Source organism: Chanodichthys erythropterus, chromosome 18 (assembly GCF_024489055.1).
Source record: "Chanodichthys erythropterus isolate Z2021 chromosome 18, ASM2448905v1, whole genome shotgun sequence".
Classification (NCBI taxonomy): Eukaryota; Metazoa; Chordata; class Actinopteri; order Cypriniformes; family Xenocyprididae; genus Chanodichthys; species Chanodichthys erythropterus.
The window spans coordinates 10422085-10435723 of NC_090238.1; the positions used below are offsets into that span (position 1 = coordinate 10422085).

General features: G+C 37.8%; 1 protein-coding gene across 1 annotated transcript; it reads right to left on the reverse strand.

The window, feature by feature from the left end:
• Window positions 1–99: 99 nt before the first annotated feature.
• si:ch211-248a14.8 (solute carrier family 35 member D3) lies at window positions 100–13109 on the reverse strand. The gene is made up of 5 exons (XM_067366745.1): window positions 12833–13109; window positions 12309–12439; window positions 11849–12056; window positions 8017–8314; window positions 100–1522 (listed from the first exon to the last, which is right to left on the reverse strand). Exons 2-5 carry the CDS (start codon window positions 12338–12340, stop codon window positions 1134–1136), a joined length of 927 nt encoding a protein of 308 aa, XP_067222846.1. The 5' UTR covers window positions 12341–12439; window positions 12833–13109; the 3' UTR covers window positions 100–1133.
• Window positions 13110–13639: the final 530 nt, after the last annotated feature.

Here is a 13639-nt window from a genome sequence, read left to right on the forward strand (position 1 = left end):
TAACAATAGTACTGCTTTCATCATTAAGAAAATGCACAGGAAATGTAACGCATTAGATTTACAGAAAAATGACAAAAAAGAATCTGAAACACTTAAGAATTTGGTTTAGGTATGAGAAAACCTCAATATGTTTTATTTGCTCCATACTTTAACAATAATACTGTAGTTTGTACTGTAAATTAGGAGCTAAATAAATACATGAGTCACAGGTTTTCTATTTAAATAATATTTTACTATTATATGTTGCTCTGTTGCAAATGTGTAAGATTAAGCGCTTACTGTAGTATAACGTACTTGGGTGAATCTCACAAAGCATGTCAAGAACATGCTTAGATCATTTTTCACCTATAAAATATAATATAGAATACAAAAAAAAATATATTTTGCATAAAAAATATAGCTTATTTTTAGAATCATTAAGGCTCAGTTAAGCACATTCTCCATTCTCATTACCGTAATGCATTCAGATATTTTATTTTTAGTACAGTAATGAAAATCTTCCCGTCTGACTTTTTTAAAAATAAAATAAAATAAATAAAGGCATAAATTAAAGCCAGTACAACAAATACAACAATTTTTGCATTACTGTAATGATAATGATGATTTTTGATGATTTAGTCATGAAACTATTATAAAAATTACATTAGAATGCATAAACCCTAAAGGTCCTAAAAAGGCTTGATTTTCTTTATGCAAAATATAATTTCTTATTTTCATTCTCAGAGCTTCCAGCTGACACAGAGAAAATAATTGGTAATTCTAACTCAGAATAATAGTCTGTACAAAAGAGCTGGTTTGAGATGTCTGAGAAACCTGTGTTTTTTATCTTTACAATTGAATTCCAGAACTTTATTAGTTCCTTCATGAAAACACCTCATTTGTAGGTTGAAATGAGTGTCATAGTTTCAGTGCAAGCAAAGAAAAGAAGTTACACATCAGTGCTTGCTAGTAGCATAACCATATTATTTGATTAATTAATTATAATTATCTTTACACAAGGTCGTCACAACTATAAATTAAGTTTTAATACTGTTATAATCAATCATGTATTTGATTGATCAGGTATTTAATTAGCTATTCTACACAGACTTTTGCTCTTCAGAATGATCTACACTCTGATTGGTGCATATAGTCTAGAATAGACTGAACAAGGGCAGTACGAGCCCTCTGGTTGCATGCAGCACGGCTGCTGGGAGAGCAGATAAATACAGCACTGTAGCATCCACAAAAAGAAGCTGCACAGCACTGAGCAGCAACATCCCGAGCATGTATCCCAGAAACAGAAGACTGTGCCAGTTGCCATTACTCAGTGCCTTTGGGCCGTCAGGGTGCAAAACACACAGGAACCCTAATAAGAGGGTACGTGTCACTGTCAGAGTGTAGTAAAGGTCAAAGGTTGAGGTATTGCTTCGCTCCGTTTGGGCAACTTTAGCTAGCCAGGCAAGAGACATGCTGTGGAGGACCAAGCTGAGAGGAGAGTAGACATACTCCAGTGGCTCCATCGCATGCAGTCCTTCACACGCTGGAAAGAGAAAAATGCGATTAAAAATGGAATTAATGTTTTTACAATTGCTAGGGCCCATTTCTCAATACTTGCATCACTTTTTCAAAACTCTTCAAACAATGATTTGTTCTTATCAGATCGTGGTTGTATCTCTCTATTAGTATTACTGGATGTTAGTGCTGCATTCGACACTATTGACCACAACATTCTTTTAGATGATATTTTATTAACAAAGTTTGGGAGGAGCAGGTTCAAATAATTAACCTAATTAGCACAAGTGGAGAGCATTCAGTTAATCAACTCAACCAATGGCAAGAGGTATAAATACAGCAGACTTATCTCTGTTCATCTGAGAGTTTATCAGCATCCCTCCTCCACCCCATCTCCTCACTTCTAGTTCTATCTTTTTTTTTTACCATAACCAGGGGGAGTACTCTGGGTTCGGGCCAAAATTCCGAGCTCGGAGCCCTCCCCCCGGACAGCATGCCAGATACGCATAACTTTTACTCTATTTGTATATGTACTTGTGAACTCGTAAAATAGACTCAAAAATTAGGTGGAATTAAGTGGAATTGCATTGACATGGTTCAAATCAAACTTATCTGACCCCCATTTGTATTAGTAAATGAAGTTCAATCTGGAGTGTTGCAAGGCTCAGTACTAGGACTCTGCTCTATATTTCTTACTCCCTGACGAAACTTACCAATTCACAAAATTAACGTAACGCATAGCTGATATAAAAAATTGGATGACCAGTAATTTACTACTACTAAATTCAGAAAAAAACAGATATTCTAATTATTGGACCAAAAACTTAAGCATGTAATAACCTAAAATACTGTCTAACACTTGATGGCTGCTCTGTTAAGTCTTTGTTAGTCTCAGTTAGGAACCTGGGTGTGCTCTTTGATACCAATCTCTCATTTGAAAGCCACATTTATAGCATTTGTAAAACCGCATTCTTCCATCTTAAAAATATATCTAAATTATGCTCTCAATGACTAATGCGGAACAGTTAGTTCATGCGTTCATGACCTCATGGCTCGATTACTGTAATGCTCTACTGGGTGGTTGCCCTGCTCACTTGATAAACAAACTACAGCTGGTCCAAAACGCAGCAGCTAGAGTTCTTACTAGAACCAGGAAGTATGACCATATTAGCCCGGTTATGTCAACACTGCATTGGCTCCCTGTTAAACATCTTGTAGATTTTAAAATCTTGCTAATTACTTATAAAGCACTAAATGGTTTAGCTCCCCAGTACCTGAGCAAGCATTATATTCCTTCATGTCTTTTGCGATCTCAGAATTCTGGCCAGTTGATAATACCTAGAATATCAAAATCAACCACAGGTAGTAGATCATTTTCCTTTTTAGCTCCTAAACTTTGGAACAGTCTTCCTAGCATTGTTCGGGAAGCAGACACACTCTGTCAGTTTAAATCTAGACTAAAAACATCTCTTTAACACTTCCTATAACCCCAGGTGAAAAAAAGTACACTTCTATAATGTACTTAAAGTGCTCTTTTTTCGCGTGCTAATTTTGTACTTAAATATACTAAAAATTCTTCTTTAGTACTTCTTAAGATAATCTTTAGAACATTTAAGTGTACTCAACTGTGCTATTTTGAGACACCACCACCTTCTTTCAGAAGAAGAATGGCATCTACGCTAATATTAGTCTCTCTTTTTATCCCAAGTTTTATCGCATTAGCCTTATTAGTGCTCAGAGTTGATCACAATTTGTGGGCTTCTGCTTGTCCACTCTCCTTTTGAGGATTGACTACAGGTTCACTATGGGATTAAGATCCGGGGAGTTGCCTGGCCACAGATCCAAAATTTCAGTTTAATGATCTCCGAGCCACTTTATTATCACTCTTGCCTTGTGACATGGTGCTCCATCATGCTGGAAAATACATGGATACATAACTAAATTGCTGGTGGGTCGTTGGGAGAAGTTGCTCTTGTAGGAGGTTTTGATATCATTCTTTATTCCTGGTGGAGTTTTTGGGCATAATTGCGAGAAAGTCCACTCCCTTGGATGAAAAGCACCCCTACGCATGGATGGTTTCAGGATGCTTCACTGTTGGCATGACACAGGACTCATGGTAGTGTTCACCTTTTCCTTCTGCAGACAATCTCGAATCTACCTTTTCTGTCAAAGATACTAGAAAAGGCAGTTTCAACACAACTGTGCTCCTTTTTAGAAAGAAATGGAATCTGTGAGGATTTCCAGTCAGGATTTAGACCATACCATAGTACTGAGACTGCTCTCGTTAGAGTTACAAACGATCTACTCTTATCATCCGATCGTGGCTGTATTTCTCTATTAGTGTTATTAGATCTCAGTGCTGCTTTTGACACTATTGATCACAACATTCTTCTAAAAAGACTTGAAAACTATATTGGCATTAGTGGAATTGCTTTGGCATGGTTCAAATCTTACTTATCTGACCGTTATCAGTCTGTAGTAGTTAATGAAGAGATGTCGTATCGATCACAGGTTCAATATGGAGTACCACAAGGTTCAGTACTAGGACCGTTGCTTTTCACTCTGTACATGCTGCCCTTAGGAGAGATAATTAGGAAGCATGGTGTTAGTTTTCACTGCTACGCTGACGATACTCAGCTCTATATTTCCTCACGCCCTGACGAAACCTACAAATTCACAAAACTAACAGAATGCATAGCTGACATTAAAAACTGGATGACAAGAAATTTCTTATTATTAAATTCAGAAAAAACTGATATCCTAATCTTTGGACCAAAAACTTCCTCACGAAAAAACCTTGAATACTCTCTAACACTTGACGGGTGCTCCATTAAATCTTCGTCCTCAGTTAGGAACCTGGGTGTGCTCTTTGATACCAATCTTTCATTTGGAAGTCATGTTTCCAGTATCTGTAAAACCGCCTTCTTCCATCTAAAAAACATATCTAAATTACGACACATGCTCTCAATGACAAATGCGGAACAGTTGGTTCATGCATTCATGACCTCAAGACTAGATTACTGTAACGCTCTACTGGGTGGTTGTTCTGCTCGACTTTTAAACAGACTACAGTTGGTCCAAAATGCGGCAGCTAGAGTTCTTACTAGAACCAGAAAGTATGACCATATTAGCCCAGTTCTGTCAACATTACATTGGCTCCCTATTAAACATTGTATAGATTTTAAAATCTTGCTACTTACTTATAAAGCTCTAAATGGTTTAGCTCCCCAGTACCTAAGTGAGCTCTTAATGCATTATAGTCCTTCACGTCTATTGCAATCTCAGAATTCAGGCCAGTTGATAATACCCAGAATATCAAAATCAACTGAAGGCGGCAGATCCTTTTCCTATTTAGCACCTAAACTCTGGAACAATCTTCCTAGCATTGTTTGGGAAGCAGACACACTCTGTCAGTTTAAATCTAGACTAAAAACACATCTCTTTGCTCTTGCATACACATAACACATTATTAATACATTAACATTTTTCAAATCTGTTAAAGGATTGTTACGCTGCAATAATTAGGTCGGCCGGAACCGAGAACATTTCTTATAACACTAGATATACCTGTACATCAGAATAAGAATGGCATCTACGCTAATATCAGTCTCTCTGCTTATCCTGAGGTTTGCCGGGTGCTGGATCCAGGCCGTATCCAGATCAGATGGAGAACCTGTGTCTGGACCTGACTACAATGTAGCCCAGTAGACAATGGGCCTACAGATCCAGTTCTGGCTGCATCTATAATTCAGATTTTTAATCCCTGTATCCACTTACATATATTTATATATAATCTATTTTTAATCTCAATAATAAAAATGTATAATTCAGATTTTGATCTCCATATCCATTTACATATATTATATATATATATCTTCCAAGGGTTTTTTTCCCTCCTAGGACTTTGTTCCCAGTGTTAGCACGCTGGGTTTTTCTCCTAGGGGTTTTTTTCCACCCCTGGGAGTCAGCCAACATTGGCTTAATGTAGCACCATCTTGTATATGTTACACATTACCACGCTTGCTTGTACAGCTTATTTTTAACCACTTCTCTTTTTTTTCTGTGCTTCTAATGTGTAAAGCTGCTTTGAAACAATTACCAATTGTAAAAAGCGCTATATAAATAAATTTGACTTGACTTGACAATCGATTTTCCAGATGTTCCAAACAGTCAGAAGGGGGTTTCAGCAGAGAAAATAACTTTGCACCAGTCTTCTGTTGTCCAATCCTTGTACTTCCTGTAGAGTTTCAGTCTGTCCTTAATGTTTTTCTTGGAGACAAGTGGTTTCTTTGCTGCCCTTCTTGATACCAGGCCATTGTCCAATAGTCTTAGGTTCTTTCAGGTGCAATTTTCTTTGCAGCAATTTCCTTGCATTTGAGGCCATTTTGATGCAAAGCGATGATGGCTGCACATCTTCCTTTGGAGGTAACCAACACAATGATTGGAAGCGCTTCTTCTCTCCTTTTATAGCAAACAGTCTGCTCTTATAATTCAATAGTTATTGAATAATGAATTATTGAATATAGTGATAGAGTGATTTCACCTGACTAGTACTCATACACATTTCCCCATCTGCTGATGATACGATTAGTGAAACGATGTTAGCTGGTCATTTTGTGCCAAAAGATAGTTCACGAGTTTGTTTCCTCATAAAATCTTTAAGCTAATAAGGTTAAGCTTATTTGGCTTGCTGTCCGCTGTGGAGGGGCTCTAGGAAGCAGCTTCAACTCGAGCTTGGATATACCCCCCAGGGACTACTAGTGCATGGAAGAGGAGTATGATAGATGAGATGCCTAATTTATGTGGTGGAGTTGTGGAGGTGGAGGGATATCGAAACAACTGATGCCAGAGCAGGGTGAGTAGCTGCTTATATGCTCTGGATATAATTGAAAGATTAGGGTTCCCTCCTCTTGAGATTATGTTTGAGTTTCACTAATTGAAAGATTAGATGGGTTCACTTCTCCCGAAATTATGTTGGAACTTCACTAAAATTGGTTGTTGTTTTTTTTTTTTTTGTGATAAAGTTTTTGTTTTGGCCAATGAAGCTATCTGCAATTATTTCAAATACATCTGATTACTCTGCACAATAAACTAGAAACAATGTGAATCAACACCACAACAATTAAACAGCAAAAATTTTGCGCAACACAAAATTTATGTCACTGCCAAATCTTTTGGTCATTACTGTATCATTGCTTTGGCACAAAATACATTCAATGACAACATCTTTCAAATTACATGAATTATTTTCTCACTCAGACACAAGCACCACCAAAACTCTATGTACCTACAAAACATAGATTTCTACACTAATACCATATTAAAATATTTTCTAAATCTAAAAAACAATCAAAACAATTAGGTGTTAAGTTGTTAAGGCCCGTTCACACCAAGGATGATAGCTATAATGATAAAGATATTGCTTTAAAAATCGTTCCAAATGTAAAAGAATAGCAGAGTCCACATCACAACTATAATGATAACGACACAGACCTAAATTTACCACCCAATTTACCAGCCATAAATACATTTTACCAGCCATGAAGCTATTTGCAAAAACAGGCAGTTAGAAACTACTATAAACACAGCTAAAAAATTAAAAATTGACAAATAAACAGACAGTAATAAAATAAGAACAAATAATCAAATTATAAGCAACAGCAAAAATAAATGTGACAGAACTAAGAATAAATTGAATAAACAGTGCTTTTCAGGTAGATTTTTCAGGTAGGTCTAGCTAGTAGTATTAGGATGTTGTCAATTTAAGACCTAATGCATGGATCCAATATACCGATACTATATGGCTTTCTGGGCGCGCACGCTTCAGATCCCACACTGAGCGCGAGTAATGAATTGAGCTCCCTTTTGCATCTTCTTGTGCTTGAATATTTAAATTGGCAAGGCTTAAACTTTCATTACAATGCAGCACTGGCCCGTCGACTTGCCCGAGCTTCATTCACATTTACTGACTTCATGTTCACACAACTTTGCATTGTTAGAATTCATAGAAAGTTTACTGGTCAACTGGCGATTGACACCCTTTCATATACTCGTCAATGCCGATTTTTACTCACATTTAGCGCTTGGCGAGTGTTAATTTTAGGCCTTGGGCACAGAGGAGTGATATTGTTGGAACTACTTTCTCAACATTTTTTTCCACCTGATGAATGAAACAAACATTGACAGCCAATCAGAATCTAACGGATTTGAAAGAATTCAAGCATTTAAAAGGGCAGATGACATAACTGGAGCACATTCAAATAAACAGAACGTTATCTTACGTTGGTGTGGATGCTAATATAGTTTCCATTATAGTTACTGTATCTTCTATATTTTCATTCTTGGAGTGAATGAGTCTTTATTCTTGCCAATATACAAAAGGGGGCATGGACCATGTAACATATATTGTGTTTTGGATGTAAAAAAATGACTGCTGTGCCAAGCTGAAAGTTGGTTTGGAGAGTTGTGTGAAGAGTTTTGAAAAAAAAAAAAAGTACTGGGAAATGTTTGAAACCATCATACCTGTGATGCTGACAGAGGCGAATGTGAGAACTGTTAGAAGGCTCAAGACATGGATGGAGCCTGGCATATTCAATGCAAACAAGTGACCCAAGCTCACACTGACCATTGGGAGAAAACGGGCAATTAGAGAGTACAGGCCAGAGTGGGAACAAGCTTCAGCCCATACGGCTAGAACACACTGGACGCTCCCGCAAACTGCCGGCACAAACAAACGCTCAGCCAGCCTCAGTGAAAAAGGTTTCAGGTGGATCAGACCCACACCATGCAAAGCTAGCAGTGCCAGGAGAATCAGAAATACCTGGAGGGAACAAAGCAGAATTAAAAGGAAGTTCAATGCAGCTAAAAACAGCACATCAGAGATTAAACCATGATACACAGTGCCATAAATGCCCGTAAAGTCATATATTGCAAACTTTTCATTGTGTTCCTTAAAAAAACCAAAGGCAATTTTAGAAATGATAAACATAACAGATGACAATGTTACATGGAAAGCAGTAACAGCTGCTGTATCAAACTATTTTAAAGAACATTTTAAAAAATTGTATAATTATTATTATAAATTATTATTATTTAGTCAGTCATGTTCGACGTTACATCTATACTGACGTAATGGGGTCTCACTTGGGAGCCCAATCACCTCCAAGGGTACAAAACGAGCAAATGGGAATTGTCCAGTGAGATTTACATGCCGGACCACAGCCCCGTCATCCGGGTATAAATAGGACAGGCCTACTCACTTACATTCATACTTTTGCTTCGGAGCCGAGTGGTTGCACAGTGATCGCTCTTCCAATTCACCTCTACTGGGAGTAAATTTCTGAGCAAATAACAGCAATTTTAATTGCTATCAGGAGAACACTCCGAAAATAGCAATTTTAATTGTGCACCTCTTTCTTTGCTTTGGAGGTCAGCAGAATGGAAAAGCTGTCTCCAAACAGAGGTTGGCCCACTGGATAGTGGATGCCATGGCCTTGGTGTACCTCCCAAGGCAAGCCGTGCCCCCTCGGGTTGAGAGTTCACTCCACTTGGGGTGTAGCTTCCTCCTGGGCATTGGCACATGGCGCAGGCTGGGTGACACCAAACACATTTGAGAGGTTTTATAATCTTCGAGTGGACCCGGTGTCCAACCGTGTGCTGTCTACACGTAGATAGCCACAGGTGTTCGCTTGCTTGTGCCATTTCCTTCAGATGAGGGAATGCGAGCACTTTTCCTGCTCCTCAGTTCAGTTCCCCACATGGTGAACCCGGTGGAGTTCCTCCTGCATCCTGCGAAAGCCAGATGCGGCGGAGGCACCAGGTCCAGTACTCATTTGCATGCCCAGTTGGTCAGTTCTTGTACTGGGCTAGATGCCCACATGATGTGATTCCCCTTGGGTAATCCCATATGTGTCTGTCCACGGTACGGTTTCCCTGATGGTAAACCCGTGTCTTTCCCTGGGCAGCTCTGCCCTGTCTATGTGCGCTAGAGTTCCTCCCTGGAGGTAGGACCTACGTCAGAGATCTTCCATATGCGTTACTGCCCCTCGGGTCAGTCCATATGTGTCTTCCATACGTTACCTCCCTTCGGGCAGGGTGTGGTCTCTGTAGCTTTCCCCTCCCTTGGACTGGGAACACTTTCCTGGCGTTTTGGTCATGGCTGTAAAACATTTTACATTTACGCATTTGGCAGACGCTTTTATCCAAAGCGACTTACATTGCATTATACTATACATTTGTATCTGAGTATGTGCAATCCCTGGGATCGAACCCATGACCTTGGCATTGCTAGTGCCATGCTCTAACCACTGAGCTACAGGAAAGCTGGGGAATCGAGTCCCAAAGCACTCTTCCCCGGGGTTAAGGAACAGCAGCTTTGACCATCCCCTGAGTAATGCCCTGTCCGCTCCATCCCACTGGTATGGATGACTTCTTGGGCTTACTCCGGGCGCTGGAAGGTTACGACTCTGTGGTAGCACTTGCATTGGGCACGCTATGGCTTGCCAGCATCTGCTTCCCTAACACTCGTAACATGGCTCAGTTGCTATGGCGTTTTCTACTGGACCCCATTACGTCAGTATCAACCTAACGTCGAACATGACTGACTGAATGGGAATGTCTAGGTTACTATTGTAACCCCCGTTCCCTGAAGGAGGGAACGGAGACATTACGTCCCCTTGCCATAGCCCTGAGTCACCGCTGAATGGCCGGGTGCCCTAGCTTGGCTCCTCAGCAAAATATGAATGGAAGTGAGTAGGCCTATATATACCCAGATGCCCGGGGTGTGGTCTGGCATGTAAATCTCACTGGCCAATTCCCATTGGCTCGTTTTGTACCCTTGGAGGTGATTGGGCTCCCAAGCGAGACCATTATGTCAGTATCGTATTTTGTGAAGCTCAGCAATCTTTTGCTGCACATCAGTACTATATTCTTTGGTTTTACCCATTGTGATAAATGATTACAGAAATGTGGCCTTTGTGTTCCCTCATGTTAATACTCCTGTGGAACAGGAAGTCATGGCTGGACAATTTCATGTTCATGATCACCTTGGTGTGCTAAAAAATGTAAATATGAATTTGAATATACTTCAGAGATATTTAACTCATTAAATATTATTGGGGTGCCAAGAAATTCTCCAACACTGGACTGGTTTAAGAAGTCTTTAAAGACTAATTTTTTTTTAAAGATGCTTACTGTTTTTGACTCTATTATTTTATTATTGTACTTTTGCAATTGCTGTTTTATTTTTGTTTGTTTGATTTTATTGTAATTTGTCTTTATTTTCTATGAGGCACTTTGGGTTATGAGAAAAGCGCATTATAAATAAAATGCATCATCATCATCATGAGGCCACAGGAGAGGAGTTGGAAGTGGCTGTGAAGTTATGCTGATAAGTCACATGATAATGACAACATGACAAATGCAGTAAATTCGGATTACATTCAAATTACATACATTCAGTTTATATAGAACATACTTTTTCCTTGGCCACAAAGTAATTACCTATTCAAAAGAAGTACCTACTCAAGAGAGTATGTGATTTTGGACACAGCCATGGAGTTCATGTAAAAGAGGGACAAACCAAATGCTAAGACATTCTGATTTTAATATACATTTTTTAAAATTCAGTGTTTCACTCAAAGTGTGATGCTGATTTAATTTGTTACAAAAGAAATACTACATTATAAAAATGCAAAAATGCAAGCATTTTCACTAGTAGTCTCAGACTCTGAACCCACTGTAGATACAAATTTATAACCTAAAATCTTCTATTTGTCAATTGCCGACATCCCGTCTACATTTTGAATATATAGCCAGCCATAATATGTATTCACACAAACACTAAAAGAACTCCACCATTTTATAGCACTATTCCAATAATCACATGAAATACACCTAATGATTCATCTGAGAGCTGCCCAGTCTTGTGCTTTACACCCTACAGATAATAAATGTGCACATTCAGATATATTCTTAACATTGATCATGACTTTAAATAGTGATGGTCCATTTAACAATAGTTGTTTTTTTAATTATTATTTTAGAGCTCCCCTTTAATTTCCATTGTGTAAAACAGCAGCTTAGACATAATGCAAAATATCTTAGTGAGTAAATAAATGTTTAGTATCCTTTTAAGCTTTGCATAAAAATGTCCTCTATTCAATTCACTCAGGTTCTTCAAAACTGGCCTTTCTGCAGAACTTTCTGCACTGACCCCAAATGAATGACTAGAAAGCCTGCAATATCATCTGATCTCAACTTACGTAAGGCAACTAAAATATGCATGCTCAAGAGCATATAACAGATGTAGAAATAAAGATGAACTGATAAAGATGTAGGTGTGTGAGCAAAGTACCTGTATAAATGCAAGTGGCACCGCATAAGGATAGTGATACTGGGGAATGAAGATCCTGCTTACAAAACTGTGTAGATTATCCGCCAGAGCGTACACAATCAAAGCCACCAGGGCAGCGATGCACAGCAGGAGTGGCACCAGGGGTTTACACACCTCATACACACAAGCTCTGAGAGCATGCGGCGTATGCATCTGCCACCATGCAGAACTGAAAAACACATGAACAGACAGTAAAATAATATGGTTTAATATTATACTTGCACCTAATAATATTACATTTTGATGAAGTAATTTAATAGTATAATTTCACAAGCATTAATGATAAAGATGTTACTTTATGGCCAATATTAATGCTTTTATGTATTTATGCAGCACATTGCACACATGCAAGTATTCACACTCACAAATTCTAACCGAACTTTGTGCTCATTAAAGCTTTTAGTCACAAATAAATTCTCACCATCTGGACACCAGATTTTGCCAGGGGTCCATACTGGTGGTCCACCCACCCCGGGACTGATGGAGTGGAATACGGTTTTTGATTTTGACCCCTTTACAGCATCAGGGGTTGGAGGATGGACGTAAAACTACCTGTTCACAAACACAAGACATGAATAAAAATGAATAAATATTATATGGTATATATTATATGGTAATATATATATATATATATATATATATATATATATATATATATATATATATATATATATATATATATATAAACATACTAAAGAATTATCACAGTCACTATTAGAAACAAAAGTCATGTCATGTTTTGTCCTGTAATATATCATTTTAATTTAACTTTTTTTATTGCAACCCCTTTTTATTATGCAATCTACATACTGTACATAAAATACATAAATTAATCAAAATAAAATATAAATAAAATGAAAATAAATTATCTAAACAAAAAATAATAATTAAAAATAAAATAAATTATACAGAAATGATTATTCACATTAATATAGACCTACTCACATTGCTTAATGAGAATTTGTTAATCCGATATATTTTCAAATCGATGGATTGAAAACTGTTTAGTCTCTGTCACGAACAGAGCAGGAGTGGACTTTGAGCTGTTGTCAGAGAGTTAAAAATACGAACAAGTTTAAAAAAACTTCCCTCAATGAGAGCTTTTCATTCCACCGTTTGACTTGGTCCGTTAAAATTAGTGTTTTATCCTGGATGCCCTTCTTCCCGTTGGCAACCTCTCCTTTGACTCTATTAATGACTATACCTGAGACAGACTCAGGGCAGGGTAGAGGGTACGCTGAGTTAATGATTGAATACGTCACTTCGCAGCGTGAACGAGCATCGGGTAGCTCGGTAAATAAGTAGCTTTATGACGCCGGCGCAGTGATGTTGTTGTGTGGTAGGTAGGCCTACACTTAGCACAAATAATTAACCCAGCAGGTGACTAACAATTTATGCGTTTTATGCGTAGTAAAATTAGAATATATGAAATTGTGAAAATACATATGAAATGCTCTGGAACCTCATAGTTTGATATTTTTACTCATGCTGTTATTTACTTAAGGCGATTGCCTAATTTCTTTATTGGACATATATGGTTATAAATATAAAACAAACAGAATAAGGGAACATTTGTCTTCCAAACTTTTTTTATCTAATGCCATATTAAAATTCAGATATCAAGCAATTGGCTGATGACACAGCCTTATTTAAAAAAAAAAAAAATGCTGAGGTAACATTTTTTTTTTACATTTTAAGACTTTACCTAAACATAATACATAACCAGTAACAAAATAAATAAAAAAAAAAAAA